This window comes from Thamnophis elegans, chromosome 11, assembly GCF_009769535.1.
Source record: "Thamnophis elegans isolate rThaEle1 chromosome 11, rThaEle1.pri, whole genome shotgun sequence".
NCBI classification, from domain to species: Eukaryota; Metazoa; Chordata; class Lepidosauria; order Squamata; family Colubridae; genus Thamnophis; species Thamnophis elegans.
Window position 1 is genome coordinate 13,875,632 of NC_045551.1, and position 18,988 is coordinate 13,894,619.

General features: G+C 36.6%; 1 protein-coding gene across 3 annotated transcripts in view; it reads right to left on the reverse strand.

Annotated features, from left to right (window-relative positions):
* PBX1 (PBX homeobox 1) overlaps positions 1 to 18,988 on the reverse strand; it is a 316,860-nt gene that overhangs the window by 31,943 nt on the left and 265,929 nt on the right. For 2 of the 3 annotated variants that reach the window (XM_032227030.1, XM_032227032.1), the window contains exon 6: positions 6,869 to 7,028. In XM_032227030.1, the coding sequence (XP_032082921.1) occupies positions 6,869 to 7,028 (160 nt within the window). The remainder of the gene's footprint in view (positions 1 to 6,868; positions 7,029 to 18,988) is intronic. The other variant, XM_032227031.1, reaches the window with a different exon arrangement.

Sequence of the window (18,988 nt, forward strand, 5' to 3'; positions counted from 1 at the left end):
AGCCGAACTGCAGTCAGCTGAAGTAGCCTGCAGTGCTGCATTTAACCACTGCACCACCTCGGCTCTTAGTAACACGGTTGTTAAGTGAATCTGGTTTCCCCATTGACCTTGCTTGTCACAAAAGGTGATTGCATGATCCCACAACACTGCAACTGTCATAAATATGAGTCATTTGTCAAGCATTGGAATATAAATCATGTGACCATGGAGGTGCTGCAATGGTCATAAATCACTTTTTTTCAGTACCGTTGTAACTTTGAATGATTACTAAATGAAGTGTTGTAAGTCGAGGGCTACTTGTAGTATTGATTATACCGCAAAGGGAAAAAAAAGACGTTGATATACTGTAGTGATTAAAATAAACAGACCACTCTTCCCTCCTGCTGAAAAAGAAAAAGAAAATGTAAGAAAAGAAAATGTAAGAATAGAATGTAACTGAATATTGGGTTTGGTGAACAAAAATGATTTCTGGGCACTCCATTGTTTTATTAACGCTGCATTTCTTATAACCTGCAAAATAATTCTGTGAGCAGCATCATGCAATAGGTTGTTATCAGACAAGATGATCGATCAATAAAGGAAAATATTTATAGCTCAGGATTGAAATCAGGGGTCCTTGGTGCTCTCAAAGTTTGGTTGTCTTCCTGCAGATGTTTCATTACCCAAACTAGGCAAGGGTTAGTCCTGATGATGTTTCCTAGTTTAGGCAATGAAACATCTGCAAGAAAACAACCAAACTCTGAGAGCAGCAAGGACCCCTCAAGACGATCATTTTTATAAAGAAGTCAGAGGTGGGTTTCTACCAGTTCGCACCTATTCGGTAGAACCGGTTCGTCAAATCTACCGAACCGGTTAGAAAAGGTTCTACTAGTGGACCCGGAAAGCAGGCCACACCTACAGAAGAGGTTCCAAAATTTTTTGAAACCTACCACTGGTCCTTGGATGTGATTATTCTACACTATCATGCTCATATTTATAAAACTCAGTGCCTCTGTGAAAGGTAAGGATGACTACTGCGTTTGTGGTGCAATCAGAACATTGTGTGTGTTGAAGTTGTTTTAACGCAAACCAAAGATGCCTTTTAAAAAACAAGTTTACATCATATTCTTATGCATGCCAGTGCTGTGTGTGAGGTAATTTAAGGTGGTTCTGACAAGTGTCGTTGGCATCTTCACATCCGGTCACATGGGTGGCAGGCCACTCCCATCCGGCCACATGGGTGGCAAGCCACTCCCACAAAGGAGGCCACACCCACAGAGTAGGTTCGAACAATTTTTGAAACCCACCACTGAAAGAAGTACGCCTGAAAAATATTCCAGAAATATTCTGATTATTTACCCAAAAGCACTATTTGTTATAGTCCAAATGTGTCTGATGTTTCTGCTGAACAGAGTCGAAACAAATTTCATCTGAAAAAATTCACTGTCCATTCTAATTATAAATTTTATCAAATTTGTCCACTAGCTTTCTTTCCACCATGTCAAACTTTTAACAGAACACTGAGAGCTTAGAGGGGAGAAGCAACAGAGACAACGCAAGACATTTTAGTATTTGAAGCCAGATCTCTTCCTATTGTTGGTATCACAATAATAAACAATTTCCTGAGTGGATCAGTTTGACTTTCAGCATCCATTACTATGCCTAAGAATTTGATGCAAAATTTCCATCTGATCTATTATGCTGTTCAATGTCTGGGTTAGGTAGTATGTCCCCTTGGGAAGAATTTTATCGACGTCTGTGTTTTAGTCCCCAGTTTTTACTTTCCTTAGATTTTTATTGTATTGGAAGTTGTCTTTAACTTACATACTTCCAGAGTTGTTATGAGTTGGATAGCTTATAAATGTGTGGGAGAGATAAGATTTATAAAGCTCCCCAACTCAACTGTGTGACTTTGAGTAGCATAAAAAACAAACAATAAACAAAAGACCCCCCCCTTAAACTATATAACATTAAACATTGACAATATAAAAATATAAAATACAAAGAGAACAAAACAACCAAAATGGACTCTCACTCAACTGTCCCTGGCGTCAGGGGAAGAACCAGGCCTTAATGTTTTATTTTTAGATAGACATCAAAACTAGAAATGGTCCCAGTAGTGGACTGTTTTTTCCATAGCATAATAATAATAATAATAATAATAATAATAATAATAATAATAATAATAATAATAATGCTTTAAAACCTACAGAACACCCCCCCTCTTTGGGAAAAGGAATTAGTATCTGCACAAATTGGCAGGAAGAAGAGAGAACATTCTGAAAAGGACATTTCTGTTTTTGTTTTTTTAATCATTAGAATATCTGAGAAAATGTCTTAAGACTGTTCCTAAGAGGACACTTTTGAATTCAATTGGAATTACTTTGAATAGAACATAGGGTTATTACATTCAGTTCTTCTACCTGCTTGAAATTTTAGAAATCAATACCCTGATTGTAAACCAATAAAATACATTAATAAATAGCATACTTGTATTTAAATAAGGGTTTAATGAAAGGAAGGCAGAGTGTAAAAGAACATTACAAAAGCTTCTTTACACTTAAGAGTAGTTTGATGGTGGAACCAATTACCCAGAGAGATAGTGGACTCTCCTTCACTGGATGTATTCACAGAGTGCCTAGTTAATCTGGGATGAACTGAGCAGGAAGTTAAATAGCCCATTTCACAGAGTTAGGTAGCCGATTCCAAGGTTTGATTCCATGAAATGTGTTGATGGTTACTCTTCCTTTATTATTTAGTTTGAAATGAAATAAATTCCACACTGCATTTACTTTGCCCCTCTTTTGTTATATCCCCAGACTCTCTCAATATCTGTACTAGTAACAGAAGTTACAGGGGTTAGAAACTATGTCAAGTGGTGAAAAAATATATGAAATTTAAAGAGGCAAATCCAGTTCAATTCAGAAAAGGCTAAAATAAGGGGGCCTGGTTTTTGTCTATCTCATTTAAATGATTAAGAAATTATTAATCTTAATCATTAAGAAATTAACAGTTTTTAGTTTTTCAGCTGGTAAAAAAGAGGCTGTTTTAAGTTTACCTGCACTAGGTGAAAGAAGCAGTTTGCAAAGAGTGATTGCTTTACACTATGGGAGAGAAGGAGGAGAACAGAAGAGTTCCACAGCAGTAAGAAGAGTGTCAAAGCTGGTATTCATCAAAACTGGAGGGAAAAAAAAGCTGTAATAGAAATGAGAAAGAGGAAACCAAAGAGGCACAATCAAAAGAACAGGAAAAAAAAGAGGAATTAAAGAAATAATAGAAAGGAGAAGACTCTGGCTGGACAGTTTTACTTTGGCTAAGTAGGATAGCAGAGGGGAATATGGCCAGTTGGAGATCACATGCCTGGTTTATGCTGTTAAATGATATGATTCAAAAGAAAATTGAGGATGCAAAACCTCCAAAAAAAACCCCAACAATAGCTTTGTAAAATGAGCAACCAAGAAATGAAGCAACTGCCTTTTCCCCAGTTCTACATAATTCCTGGTCAGCTAAGGGTTATGTGGCATGGGTATTTATAAGAGTCAACCAAACTCAATCACTTGGATATCAGGCTGATCCCCGAAATATAAGGAGCATTTTTAACTAACATACCAAAATGAACAAAAATACTGTCAAGAAACTCTCCTGTGTAATTAATTTTTTGGACAATTATTATTTTTATATTTGTTTTCCTTTGTCCATATTTGTCTTTGCCTTAATTGGCAGTAAGAATACTTGCAAACTGAGATTTTATTAGGAATTGAAGACTTTCTCAAAACTTGTATAAAAAAACCCCATCTGAATTTGAGAGGCTACACCCACTGTCAAAAAGAAACCTTGTTAGATGTGAGTAGACTTGACAAACACACAAAGACAACTCTTCCTTGAAAAATTAAATTCATATAAAATACGTAACATGCATTTTAAAGTTATTTCTAAATGGTGTCTGCTACCTCTGAAATGTATGTAAAATTAGCCATTAGGTGCCACAGATATTTAATAAGTTTAAATTTTGTAATTATTTTGCTAATATAATATTTGTAAGTATTAATGCGCACTATGTTTTAGGCATATTTCATAATCTATAACCTCTAAATATTAAGCATTTATCCAGCCAGTATCCAGTCAACTATATTCATCCATAGCTCTTAAAATGGCTGCATAATAATAATGGAAACTCATTCCTTATGTAATATATAAGAATAATACTGACAAATCAGTAACTCCATTTGTAGCAGCAATTCCCTGAATGCCGTTTGTTTAAGGATATATCTGTTCCAGGATTTTTTTATATCACCAAAAAATAAAAATGCAGATAATGTTTTTCATCCTTAAAGAACATATCTTTCTTCATACCTTTTGTTTAATTTTCTGCAGAATTTCCTATGATTACCCTCAACTATCAGATAAAATACTGTTTAAAAAAATGATCCCCAAATCTAACTTCTCCCTTTTTGTGTTGTTACTGTTTTTAAGATTCTGACTGCCTTTTTTATTCATCTCCTGCATCTGCTGATAATCCTCTGATTTTCCTGGATTCTCCTTCTAGCCTGAGGGTGAAACACTGCAGAGCACCTCCATAAAGCATACATTACAGCACTTTATTGCCGATTCTCTTGCTAAGCTTTTTTTCCCTACATGGCTTAACAAAGTTTAAATTATTTTGATCAAAAGTCATGGACAAATAGTGCTGTTGGTCCAGAACAGATTGAATTAATAATGCATTTTACTTAACTTCTAAATAACCCTAACTTCTAATTAAGTCAGCATAGTTATAAATAATTACAAGCAGGATACAATTTAATATACAACTTCTGCTTAAAATAATATAATGTCATTCATTTTGCATATCATGGATCTACACTGTAGACACCTGCTCTATTCATACTTTGTATGTTTCAGTGTAGATAAAATATCTTATTTGTGTACAGTAAAGCAATAGATAAAGCTGCTCCAAATTTTTATTGTATTCTAGATAACTATGAATTTAGGCAAAAGACAAAAAATATTTCCATTCTTCAGCATGCAAGTGATCTTGTCCTTTCTTCAACATACTTTTTTATCAAGTCATGAAATGTGATCTTGTAAAATTTTATGATTTTGCCAAGGCAAAAGCTATTTTTAAAACAATACTATCCATAAGGCAGAACTAATAAAACCATTCATCTCTAATACAACACCAGTAAATTACAGATTTTAACCCACAAATTAGAGGAGGCACTTATAAGGCAAACCATATTTGTTTTTTAAAGTAACTAGAAAATTCTTGTAACTTGTCTAGTATGAAGTTTGAGATTTTTCCATTTTTGCCTTTTACAGCAGGTAAGTGCCAGAAACAATGCAGCTGACCATTTGTCAGTTGTCACCAGTGGCCATGCCAGGCACAACTCCCTTCTTACATAAGGCAACTGCAAAGTAAGACTACCAAACAAATGTGATGTACCAACTCGCAGAATGCAAATATGCTAGCAGAATTTCTAACTTTATTCCCATATCACAGAAGGCGGCATCAGTTTTCCAGAGAAAGGGAATCATAGTTAAATGCTCAGAAGGTGGACCCAAAACTGTTCTCCCTCATCAAAAATGAAGTGTGAACAAGGACTCAATCTGCAGTGGTACTTCTTAATTCTCACTTAGTGATTTGTCATTCAGGAGGAAGATGGCAGGTCACTGATTTTCATTTGGTACGGGTTTATTGTCTAGCCATACTGACTTGGGGAAAATGATACTATGGACAAAGTTTCTGGTAGGAAAAAGATACTAAAATTCAACTTTTGTTCACTTCAGATTTTAAATAATTCACAGCAGCCCCAATGTTACGTTTTCCCAATTGCGTGTATGCTGCAGTTTTTCATCTTTTAATATACAAAGTCAAAATGTATGGGTTAATTCTCAGGTTTGCAAAGTAGTGTCCCAAGAGTATCAAGAACCAGCAGATTATTGATTATCTGATAGGAAACAAAGTAATAGCAATAGCAATAGCAGTAGACTTATATACCGCTTCATAGGCCTTTCAGGCCTCTCTAAGCGGTTTACAGAGAGTCAGCATATTGCCCCCAACAATCTGGGTCCTCATTTTACCCACCTCGGAAGGATGGAAGGCTGAGTCAACCCTGAGCCGGTGAGATTTGAACCGCTGACCTGCTGATCTAGCAGTAGCCTGCAGTGCTGCATTTAACCACTGCGCCACCTTGGCTCTTAAGTGACACAAAATAAATAAATCTGAATGATAAACTTCCCCTCTATTTACATACCAAAGTTGGAATCAGGTAATTGCTAATATTTCTATCCTGACTTCTTTCACTTTATTTAAGATAATGCAATTTAATTTATTCCTTGAATAACTAAAATGAAAAAGACATATTGGAAAGGTTGAGGAACTAGGACATGTTTAGAGGAGATCCACAGGTAAAAAACTCAACAAACAACATTTAAAGGGTAAGGCCCATTCCAATAAACCACTAGATCGACTGACTGAAAACATCCTCACCCACAGCAGCCACAAGTATGTATTCTAACATGTTTTCTTCATTAATGTGGTTTCCACAAAAGAAACTTCTGTTTTTCATGCCCCCCCACCCCCAAATAAAAATTCTGTGTTACCTCATCTCTCCACTATTGAAACATATAGAATACACACAGCCAACATTTTTTCTAACACCATCAGAAACTCAGAATGTTACCTAGGCAAAAAATCCTCAACACATTGCATTATATGTATGTCGTGAGACTATATTGCCTTTAGAAACAAAAAACGGACAAGAACAAAATTGCCTAATGAAAGAGGAACTCAAAGTGAAAAAACAAGAAACATACATTTACACTAAAAGAAAATAAAACCCCACTGGAAAAAAAAAGAACAATAACAACCCAAAAGAAAAAAAAAACTAACCAGCTGAATTGGGAGTTGAGGGTGAGTTAGCTTGGCTTCCATGGGCTGACACATTTGTGGCAGTCACAGCTGTTTTAGCAGCATAAATATTGGCTTCCTCTTGAAATTTACCTATGTTCTTCTTGTACCGGATTCGTTTATTTCCAAACCAGTTTGATACCTAGAGTGAATTTGAAAAAAAGACAAAAAAACAACACAAAAAGGTACCTATTAATAAGACATCAAAGTTATGACCAGGATGGGAGGCTAAAGGGCATGCGAAAGTGAATGGAAAGATGGTTTTACATGATGCTTTTTAATAGTTAAAAAATGTGCTGCCTCTGAACTTACAAGACATGGGCATAGCTCACCAAATGTCAAGTTTCCGTATATAAATAAAAACTACTTGGAATCTTTTCTGAAGCTTTTTTACATGGCATACTAAACTTCTAATCATAAATCTGGAAACTTCTCAAGAAGCAAGAGAGCTTTCAAGAACAATCGCCTATCCTAAGGCATCATTTTTCCTATAAATCAGCTCCAACATCACAAGTAAACTTGCACATTTTGCTACAGAGAGCAAAAGCAAGCAAGATGTATTTTGACTTTAAACCTGCTGTAAAATGTAGCTGTTTAAAAGGCAAAATCAAACGTATTTTATATATATAGCATCACAGAACATAGAATTACAGGTTTGGAAGGGACTTGGAGGTCTTCTAGTCCAATCTCTTATACAAGCAGAGACCCTATGGGTATCAAACTTGCCGCGCCACATTGCTGTCACATGATGTATCGTGATTTTTTTTGCAGAGCTGGGGTGGGTGTGGCCTGTCCGTGACGCATCTGGCCCGCCAATTTGATACCCCTGCCCTATACCATTCTTGACAAATGACTGTCCAATTTTTTCTTCAAATTTTGAAAGACAGTTCATACTTTTAACTTTTTACAGAGAAAAAAGGCAGAAAAAGTGATGTTAATGTACATTTTGTTAGAATGAATTACTAGATTCTACAGAAGAAACTTCTGTTTCTCATGCCCCCCTCCCCCAATAAAAATTCTGAGTTACCTCATCTCTCCAAATGCTAATTTGCAGAGATTCTTAGCTCAAATATGAAACATGTCAAGATGAGTGCCCCAGGTAGCATAAAACCCTTATTTTCATAGATATGATCAGCTTAACATATGACAGTACAATTTCATGTGCTGGAGGATGGGGGTGGAATTGTTTGTTGTTCTCAACATGAGCTCATATATTACAGAATGTGTTTACGTGATTTTAGGAATTTAAAGCATCAATTAAATGAAAGCTCACAATAATCCAGAAAGAGAATATCTCCTGTTCTACACGTTTTTGTTGTATCATATAAAGCTGGATCTGCAATTCAGTGTGACCATTCTCAAACTGTCACTTTCATGCTGAGTAAGGAGTTGCCTACTTGTAAAAAACAAACCCCACAATTAGTACAGGTAATGGAGACGTCATTGACAGATTAAGAAAAGTCCTCTTGATTGAAACTATGTACTTGATTCAAATTAAGCTCTTCTGTCTAATACTGTTATCTGTCTGGTAATTATTCCCTAGTTCTGTACCTCTGGCAATCCAGAGAGGCACTTCCGGTGGTACCCTTTGGAACCTATGCGAACCACTGATGTTTGTTAATATTACAGAGACTCATAGTTCTAAAGATTACACTCAAAGTCATAAGGGATATGGTATGTAATCACGAAGAAGAGATATTTTTGTAATTATACCTATAAATACCTCAATGGAAATCAGAAACTTCTGGGTTGTTTTTATTCTCTTTACACACACACACACACACACACACACACACACACACACACACACACACACACACTTCTTTCTTTCTTTCTTTCTTTCTTTCCTTCCTTCCTTCCTTCCTTCCTTCCTTCCTTACATTCTCTGCAAAACATTTAATAAAAATTATTTTAAAAAATCATATGGCAATGTTATTAACAATCTTATATGACTATCATAGTAATTAATTTGAAAAAAAAATGCCATGCTATGCTTTCCTCTGGAATCTACCTGGATGACTGAGAATCTTCTTCAACTGTGTATCTTCACTGGCATATTTTCTGTGGAAGTTGAAAATTCCAGATAAGCCTCCTTCTCATCATCACAAGTATTATGTCACTTCAAACCAGTCTATATGTTTGAATATGAATATGCTTACCGGAATAAGATGCTACCTGGGAATTTTGAAGGAAGCTGGTTCCTGTGGTATATAGTTGCTGATTTGACTTACTATACCAAGATTAGTGCCCTTCCCCCAATTTCCTTTTGTTCACATAGCATATAGAAAAACCTTGGTTGAGACACAATGTTGATGAACTTCTAAGAATTCTACTGCCAAAACTAGAGGCGCATGAGCTACAGAATGCTATCATGTTTCTATAGAAGTAGAGATTGGCTTTTTATGTTGTCACTGTCACACTCTGCAGTGCCAAACACGAGGATATTGCCATCTTATAGTAGAAAATAGAATGGCCTTAGGTTATTTATTGGCCCCACAAAGGGAAGCATGCAAATTATTGAATTCTTCTTCTTGTGTTTGGATTAATCAATATAACTGTATTGAAACTGCACTGATCTACAGGCACATTCTCTGGAAGAAGTAGCTAAAGGCCAAGCCCAAAGAGAGAGCCCAGAACATAGATTACTATCATGTATATTCATCTATATGGGCATGGATAAATGTGAATTTATTCATTAAATTTCTCTTCCTCCTAATAAGGATGCACACATGTGTTTATACAATGAGTGGATGTCCTTGCTTTGGAACTTGTTGTGCTGTTTGTAAATCTTGTCAAAGGTATAAAACATTCTCAGTTGATCATTATATCCCAGCTCGGCTGCATATTAATTATTGTCTCACTTCCCTCTACTCAGAGGTGGGTTCCTACCAGTTTGCACCTATTCGGTAGAACCAGTTCATCAAATCTACCGAACCGGTTAGAAGAGATTCCACCAGTGGACCCGGAAAGCAGGCCACACCTACAGAAGAGGTTCCAAAAAATTTTGAAACCCACCACTGGTCCTTGGATATGATTATTCTACACTCTCATGCTCATATTTATAAAACTCAGTGCCTCTGTGAAAGGTAAGGATGACTACTGCGTTTGTGGTGCAATCAGAACATTGCGTGTGTTGAAGTTGTTTTAACGCAAACCAAAGATGCCTTTAAAAAAACAAGTTTACATCATATTCTTATGCAGTGCTGTGTGTGAGGTAATTTAAGGTGGTTCTGACAAGTGTCGTCAGCATCTTCATATCCAGTCACATGGGCGGCAAGCCACTCCCACAAAGGAGGCCACACCCACAGAGTAGGTTCGAACAATTTTTGAAACCCACCACTGCCTCTACTACATTATTCACCTGTACATGGGAAGAAATGGGGGAATTTGGGCAACAAGTACTACTATCCTTACAGACATTTACTGTGAGGGATTTTGAACTGCAAATAGAAGGCAGGCAAACTGAAGCTGCTTGAGAACCCTGGAGGAAAAGGAGGCAGGTAACATCTGTGATCAATTAGTCTGATTCCTAATTTAAGTGGGCATTTCCCCCATAACAATCTAAAGTCCTGTGTCATGTCAGTGATCTCTTTCCAGAAATTATCAGTATTGGTGACATGAAAAAGATTTTAACAACTCATATAAAGCAAACTTTTTCAGGACTTTAGCAATGTAAGTTTTCCACCAGTCAGCAACCTTGCTGTATTCTGAAAAGAAGGATGGGAAAAAATTCCATTCACATATTTTATATAAAGTTGGGTCAAATTAGATAATTTCATGGTTATGAAATGCAGGGAGGGCTAAATACCTTGGTTAGCATAACCTAAGAGACTGCTGCTATAGTATCTCACAATGATAGACTCAACAAAGGACAATAACATTGAAGAAAACTGGTAAGTTTTGTTATTTCAAATAACTTTTGAAAGAGGTTGATGCTCAACTATGTATCCTCAGTTTATGCTATTGTGGTACAAAAATACTGATACTACCGTCAATTGTGAGCAAAATTATCCTCAGAAACCAAAATATAAGATACAGGAGATCCCCAACAAAATTGAATGTTTTATACTGGAGCATGAGGCTTCTTTAAAACTAAGATACTGTATGTATATATGTATGTACGTCTGTATGTATGTGTGTGTGTGTGCATGTGTGTGTGTATGTATGTTTAGTTAGTTTAGTTTAGTTTATTAGTTTTGTATGCCGCCCACTCTCGGAAGACTCCGGGCAGCTTACAATAAAAAAGGGAGGGGGAATACATAAAACAATACAAAAATTTAAAATTACAACACATTCATAACTTAAAGTGGGGCTGGATAATTCAACAGCCCCAGGCCTGCCGGAACAGCCAGGTCTTAGTTGCTTTATGGAAGGCTGGAAGGGTATATACACACACACAGTATGTATGTATGTATGTATGTATGTATGTATGTATGTATGTATGTATGTATATGTGTGCATGTATATATATGTGTGTGTGTGTGTTGCATTTGTGCTGATAAATAAATGAAGGGAGACAAGTATAGATCTATTTCAAGCTTACTGGGATACAAACCTGGGCTGTTTTTACATATTTTACATATTAGGCAGTTACATTAACCTCTAAGCCACAAGCTCTCCTCCCTTATCAGTTGAGCCAAGAAAATGATTAAGTGTTATGTCAAAGCACCTGGCATGCCGGCTCGTCACAAGAGACCATCCAGACAAATATATATATATTTGGGCATACCAGGGGTTATGACACTAATTACATACCTATTTCCCTGGCTCAGCTGATAAAGGAGGAGAGCCTGTGGCTTAGTGGTTAACTCATCTGCCTAATATGTAATACAGCCCAGGTTGTATAGCTTCAATAGCTTGAAATAGATCTATACTAGTCTCCCTTTATTTATTTATCAGCACAAATACAACACAAATTTTTACTGTAAAAATATTGGGTTTCTGTCTGGATGGTCTCTTTTTTTTTTTTTTTTAAGAGAACTTTTTTATTTTTCTTTAAAAAAAACAAACACAAATATGTCATCATTTGTCAATCATTAAGACATTGAAATACAATTTTTTTTGTTGTGTGTACCCCTCCCTCCCTCCACCCCCCCATCCCCCCTCCTCCTTCCCCCCCCGACTTCCCAGAACCCGTACACGGTATGGATTTTTAACTAACACAGTCTAAAATCTATTGAGAAAAAAGAAATAAAGAAATTAATGACATTCTAGATTGAACTTAGCTTCTTCTTACTGAACTAACTTTTAACAGTTTAAATCATTTCTGATCTTAAGCATAGGCTAACTGGAATTTCTTAGTCCCGTATTTATTTTGTATATAGTCAATCCATTTTTTCCAGTCTCGTTTATATCTCTCATTTGAATGATCTTTGAGATATGCCGATATTTTAGCCATTTCAGCTAAGTTTGTTACTTTCAATGTCCATTCTTGGATTGTAGGCAAGTCTTCCTTCTTCCAATATTGCGCCACCAACAGTCTTGCTGCAGTTATCAGGTGCAGAATCAAATTGGTCTCTACCACTGTAAAATCAGTACATATACCTAGTAAAAATAACTGAGGAATAAACTTTATCCTTTTTTTAAAAACATTTTGCATGACCCACCATATTTTTATCCAAAATGCCTTAACCTTTTGGCAGGTCCACCATATATGATAATATGTAGCATCGAGAGAACCACACCTCCAACATTTAGGCTGTACATTCGGATACATAGCAGCCAACTTTTTAGGATCTAAATGCCATCTATAAAACATCTTGTAAAAATTTTCTCTCAGATTTTGAGCTTGTGTAAATTTCACATTTCTTACCCAAATTCTTTCCCATGTATCCAACATTATTGGTTCCTCAATATTTTGAGCCCATTTTATCATACAATCTTTAACTAATTCTGTTTCCGAATCCATCTGTATTAATACATTATATATCCTCTTTATATGCATTAAGCTTTGATCTCTTATTTGTTTAAACAGATTATCCTCAACTTGAATAAAGCCAATTTTTTGATCTATTTTCCACCTAGCCTGTAATTGCCCATACTGGAACCATGTTTGAACTACCTTCTCCTCTTTTAATACCTCTAAAGATTTTAATTGTAATACCCCCCTTTCCGAGGTAAGAAGCTGTCTGTAAGTAAATCTATCCTGTTTTTGTGCTGTATTCATATTTTCAATTGCATGTCTAGGAATTGCCCACATGGGTATCTTGTCATTTAATTTATATTGGTATTTCTTCCAAACCCGCAATAAAGCATTTCTCAAAATATGACTTTTAAAGTTCTTATCCAATTTTTTGTTGAATAACAGGTAAGCATGCCAACCAAATACCAAATCGTGTCCCTCAATGTTCAATATTCTATCATTGGTTAAATGAATCCAATCACTAATTACAGATAATGCCACTGCATCATAATATAGTTTTAAATTAGGTAGTTTCAATCCTCCTCTCTCACGTACATCTTGCATTATTTTCATCTTTACCCTCGGCTTCTTTCCTGCCCACACAAATTTGTTGATACCCTTCTGCCATTCTAAAAGGTTCGCATCTTTTTTAAGTATAGGTAACATTTGGAAAAGAAATAAAAATTTTGGTAAAATGTTCATTTTCACTGCCGCTATCCTGCCCAGCAAAGATAAGTGCAATTTCTCCCATTTTTTCATCTCTGTCTGTATGCTATGCCAAAGTGGTTCATAATTATGCTTATATAATTTCCCATTTGAAGTTAAAATGTTAACTCCAAGATATTTGACTTTTTTAACTACCTCACATCCTAGCATCACTCCTAATTCTTCCTTTTGTTTAATATTCATATTTATAGCTAATATTTTGGTTTTTCCTAAGTTTATTTAAAGCCAGACACTTGACCATATTGATTAATCGTATTCATTAAAACCATACTGGATTCCTGCGGTTGTTCCAATATTATGACCAAATCATCCGCAAAAGCGCGGACTCTATATTCTTGCTGCCTAATCTTGATCCCTTTTAAACCATCCAAGCCCCGTATTTTATTCAACAATACTTCCAAAGTTATAATAAACAATAATGGGGACAAAGGACAACCCTGTCTTGTACCTTTTCCAATTTGAAAAGAGTCTGTTAAACTTCCATTGACTATGATTTGTGCTGTTTGCTGTTGGTATATTGCTTTAATTGACTGTAAAAAATTATCTCCTATCTGCATTTTTTGCAATATCTTCAGCAGAAATTGCCAGTTAACTCGATCAAAGGCCTTCTCAGCATCCAAAAATATAAACGCAGCAGGGATCTGGTTGTTCTTTCCCAAATATTCTAATGCATTAATAATTAATCTGACATTACTTTTCATCTGTCTCCCTTGTATAAAACCTGTTTGGTCCGTATGTATCAATTGTTGAATGACCAACATTAACCTATTTGCTAATATTTTAGTAAAAATTTTATAATCTACATTCAGTAATGAAATGGGTCTATAATTTTTGGGTTGAGTAGTATCTTGATCTTCTTTGGGTATCAAAGATATAAACGCTGTCTTCCAAGATGGAGGGACTTTACCTTCCGTTTGAATCATATTAAATAATTCTCTAAGAGGTTCTACCATTTCTAACTGTAAGTTTTGTAGTAAACCGCTGTCAAGCCATCTGTACCTGGTGCTTTCCCTGGCTTTAATTGCTTAATTACCTGCAGGATTTCCCCCGAGGTTATTGGTTGATTCAATTTTTGCCTGTGTTCTTCTCTAACTGAAGGTATTTTCTCCTTGTCTAAATATTTGTCTATGTCTAAACCATTAATTTTATCCCCTTTATACAGTTCTGTAAAAAATTCCCAGAAAGCCTTTTGAATCTCTTCCTGTTGGAACACCTCCTTCCCTCTGTAAATCAGTTTAGATATATTTCGAGTTTTCCTTTTTTTCCTAATCTGATAAGCTAACCATCTGCCAGGTTTGTTTGCATTACAAAAAGTATTGTGTTTTGCATATAATAAATTAGTAGCTACCTGGTCAGAGATCAACATGTCAAATTGAGATTTTAATATGTTAATAGCTTCCTTAACCTTTGTATCGTCTGGTTTCCTTGTTAACTCCAGCTCTTTTCTCTTAATTTCCTCTTCCAGTTCTGTTCGTTTTAGCCCTTGCTTATTTCTATGTGTTTTATTTATATTCATCAAAACTCCTCTCATATACGCTTTGCTTGCATCCCATACAAATTCCATAGATGTACCCTTATTCATATTCAAAACAAAATATTCAGATAGTAATTTTTTACAATCATTAATATAGTTTTCATATCTAAATAAATTTTCATTCAGTCTCCAAAACCTTCTTGCCTGCACTACCCTTCCCAACTCCATCCAAACTGGGTTATGGTCCGAAAGGACTCTAGCTGCAATCTTTGTTTTCTTGACCCTAGAAAGCAAATCATTAGTGGTTAGAATAAAATCGATCCTTGAAAGGGATTGATGCCTGTCCGAGAAGAAAGTGAAGTCATATTCCTCTGCATTTCTTTCTCGCCAGATATCTCTCAATTCAAAATCATCCATAATGTCAAAGAAAGATTTGGGTAACTTTGCTCGCATCTTGGTATTTAGGCGGGAAATCTTCTTATCTCTCTTAGTGTCTATCACTCCATTCCAGTCACCCAATAGTATACAGGAACTATAGTCCCACTGTACTAATTTAGCATGAAGATTTCTATAGAATCTATCTTGCTGTTGATTGGGAGCATAAATTCCCAAAAGTAATGTCTTTTTCCCTTCTAAGATTAAGTCTAAAGCAATATATCTTCCGAAGGGATCTGCTTCTATTAATTCAGCTTTCATATCTTTTCTTAAGTATACAACTATACCATTCTTCTTTTCCATAGCAGAAGCTGCAAAATGTTGACCAAGTTTTGAGTTGATCAAATATTTTTGATCAGTTGACTTGATATGAGTTTCTTGCAAACAAATTACATCGTTCTTAAACTGTTTAAGATAATGAAATATTTTCTTCCTCTTCTGTGGAGAGTTCAGTCCGTTGACATTCCATGTTAAAATCTTAGTTGTCATCTTTGGTTGGTTGAAGCATTTTTAGAGCTTCCTGCACGGCCTGTTTAACCTTAGGTCTAGCTCCTCCCACTGCTTCCAGATTTGTTGTTGTAGTTCCTTGATCGATGGCCGATGATTGTTGATGCTGTTGCCTCTTAGCTTGTTTCTCCATACGTCTAGTAGTCATGCGGCTAGGTCTTGGTTCCATAGCACCTTGCACTTCTAGAGAAGAGAGATGCTCCATCTTGTCTGGTGGTTGTGTAGTTTGCTGTCTATCCTGTCCTTCTTGTGGTCTTTCTCTAGGTCCAGATGGTGCAAGGTGTCCGGCCTTCAATATATTATAATAAAAATCTCGGGCTTTCCATACAGAGTTGAGGCGGTACCTTTGCTTATCAAATGTAAATATGATGCCAAATGGTGCATCCCATCTATACTGTATCTGACGATTTCTGAGTTCTTCGACCAAAAAAGCGTAGTCTCTTCTGGCTCTTAACATTTGAGGTGGTATCTCTTTCAAAACAGCCAGGTCTTGACCGCCAATTTGAAGCTTAGTGTTATAAGACGCTTGCAGTACCATATTTCTGAACTCTCTTGTAGTAAAATATATAACGATGTCTCGAGGAAGCTGCTTCTGCTTTGCCAGCCAGGAGTTAACGCGGTAAGCTTTGTCAATTTGCCAGCCTTGGTTGGTCCCTGGTCTTCCCATCAGGCGGTCAAAAGCTTCCGATAGGATCTGTTTCAGGTTCTCCTGTTTCTCCTCACGCAGCCCCCTTACTCTTAATGCGAACTCCATTTGTCGGTACTGTATCATAATAATTTCTTTTTCAGCATTTTCCACTTTTTGTTCCACCACCTCTGTTTTCAATGTCAAGTTAGCATTGGCATCATTAAGAACCTCTAGAGTATCTTCCACTCCAGAAATATGTTCTGTTAATACAGTTACAAGACTCAGCATGTCGTCTCTAATTTTATCAACCTTAGCCTCAAATTTCTCATACAACTCCTGTTTAAGTCCTTTTATTTCACTTTTAATTTCACTTTTAATTTCTTCTTTCATTTCTTTTATTTCCTCTTTTCTCTCCTCTCTATTATCTCTAAATTTATCTTCCATTTTAATTGTCTGTGCATTAAAAGCCTCGCTTAGATTACTCAGAAAAAATTCTTTCGTTAACACATCCCCAGCAGGGGGCGTAGGAAGCGGAGGCTGCAGCTTTGTACCAGGCACTGAGGTTGTGCCCCTGGAAGTAGAGGGTGACGACTTCAAGTTAATATTTGGTTTTGAGGCCATTTCAAAATTTGTCTGCCTGCAGTTAATAAAACTCTATTGCCTAAATATGCAGCTTTAAGTAAAGAGGCTTTTATTTTGAAATTTAAGGCTTGGCAAAAGTTTCAGTGAGTAAACATTGTAACAAGACCGTTCAACAGATTCATCACCATTTAACTTCCAAATAAGCAAAGTTAATGAAGGAGTAAAATTCTTCTATTGTGAAACCAAAACATGTGATAAGCTGTCTCTTTTGTTTTGAATTCTTTTGAAGTCTTGTGAGAATTAGCAAAAAGTGTTCGTTATTACCGGAGAAACCAGCCTGCTCGGCGCCATTTTAAAAGCCTCTGAGTAAATAATTTTTCGGAGGAGAAAAAGAGAAGAAGCTAAAATGTTGATAAGCAATTATTGTCCTCGCAGTAAACGGATTCAGCTCGTGATAAGATTAAATCAAACAAAACTTAGAGCAGAGTGGGAGAGACCTACTTTGTCCTGCACAAGGCAGTTTGAAGTTCCCAGCACGGACAGCCGTTCTGCCTTGGGCTAGCCCCCCTTTCCTTGCAAGCACAAAAGCTGCAAAAATCGAAGAGCATTTGCCAGCAAAACAGTTTCTTCTTTCCCTCTTGCCTGAAGGATAAGAAAACCTGATAAGACGTCAGATGGAAGATCCTCTAATCAGGTACGTAGCCAGGAATTCGGAGGCAGCTGATTTTTTGCTGCTTCCACCAGTAAGCTCCTCCCAGGAAGTCTGTCTGGATGGTCTCTTGTGACGAGCCGATAGACAGAGAATGGAAGCAGTGAGCTTCCTCCCATATTTGGGCATACCAGGGGTTGTGACACTAATTACATACCTATTTCCCTGGCTCAGCTGATAAAGGAGGAGAGCCTGTGGCTTAGTGGTTAACACATCTGCCTAATATGTAATACAGCCCAGGTTCGAATCCCAGTAAGGGTATGGCTAGCTGATGAGAGCTGAATAGCTTGAAATAGATCTATACTAGTCTCCCTTTATTTATTTATCAGCACAAATACAACAATATATAAAAACAATATATAAAATATATATATGTGTATGTGTATGTGTATGTGTATATATATATTTAGTGTCACAACCCCTGGTAAGCCCCAATTATGGGAGGAAGCTAACTGCCTCCATCATCTGTCAATCGGCTCGTCACAAGAGTCCATCACGACAGAAACCCAATATTTTTACTGTTGCCTTTGTTATATTTGTGTTTTATTTGTGCTGATAAATAAATAAAGGGAGACTAGTATAGATCTATTTCAAGCTATTTAGCTCTCATCAGCTAGCCTTACCCTTACTGGGATTCGAACCTGTGCTGTATTGCATCTTAGGCAAACTTCTTAGCCATTATGCCACAGGTCTCTTCCTTATCAGCTGAAGCCAGGGACGAAGGTATATATTTAGTGTCACAACCCCTGGTAAGCCCCAATTATGGGAGGAAGCTAACTGCCTCCATCATCTGTCAATCGGCTCGTCACAAGAGTCCATCACGACAGAAACCCAACAAAGGCAACAGTAAAAATATTGGGTTTCTGTCGTGATGGACTCTTGTGACGAGCCAATTGACAGATGATGGAGGCAGTTAGCTTCCTCCCATAATTGGGGCTTACCAGGGGTTGTGACACTAAATATATACCTTCTTCCCTGGCTTCAGCTGATAAGGAGGAGACCTGTGGCATAATGGCTAAGAAGTTTGCCTAAGATGCAATACAGCACAGGTTCGAATCCCAGTAAGGGTAAGGCTAGCTGATGAGAGCTAAATAGCTTGAAATAGATCTATACTAGTCTCCCTTTATTTATTTATCAGC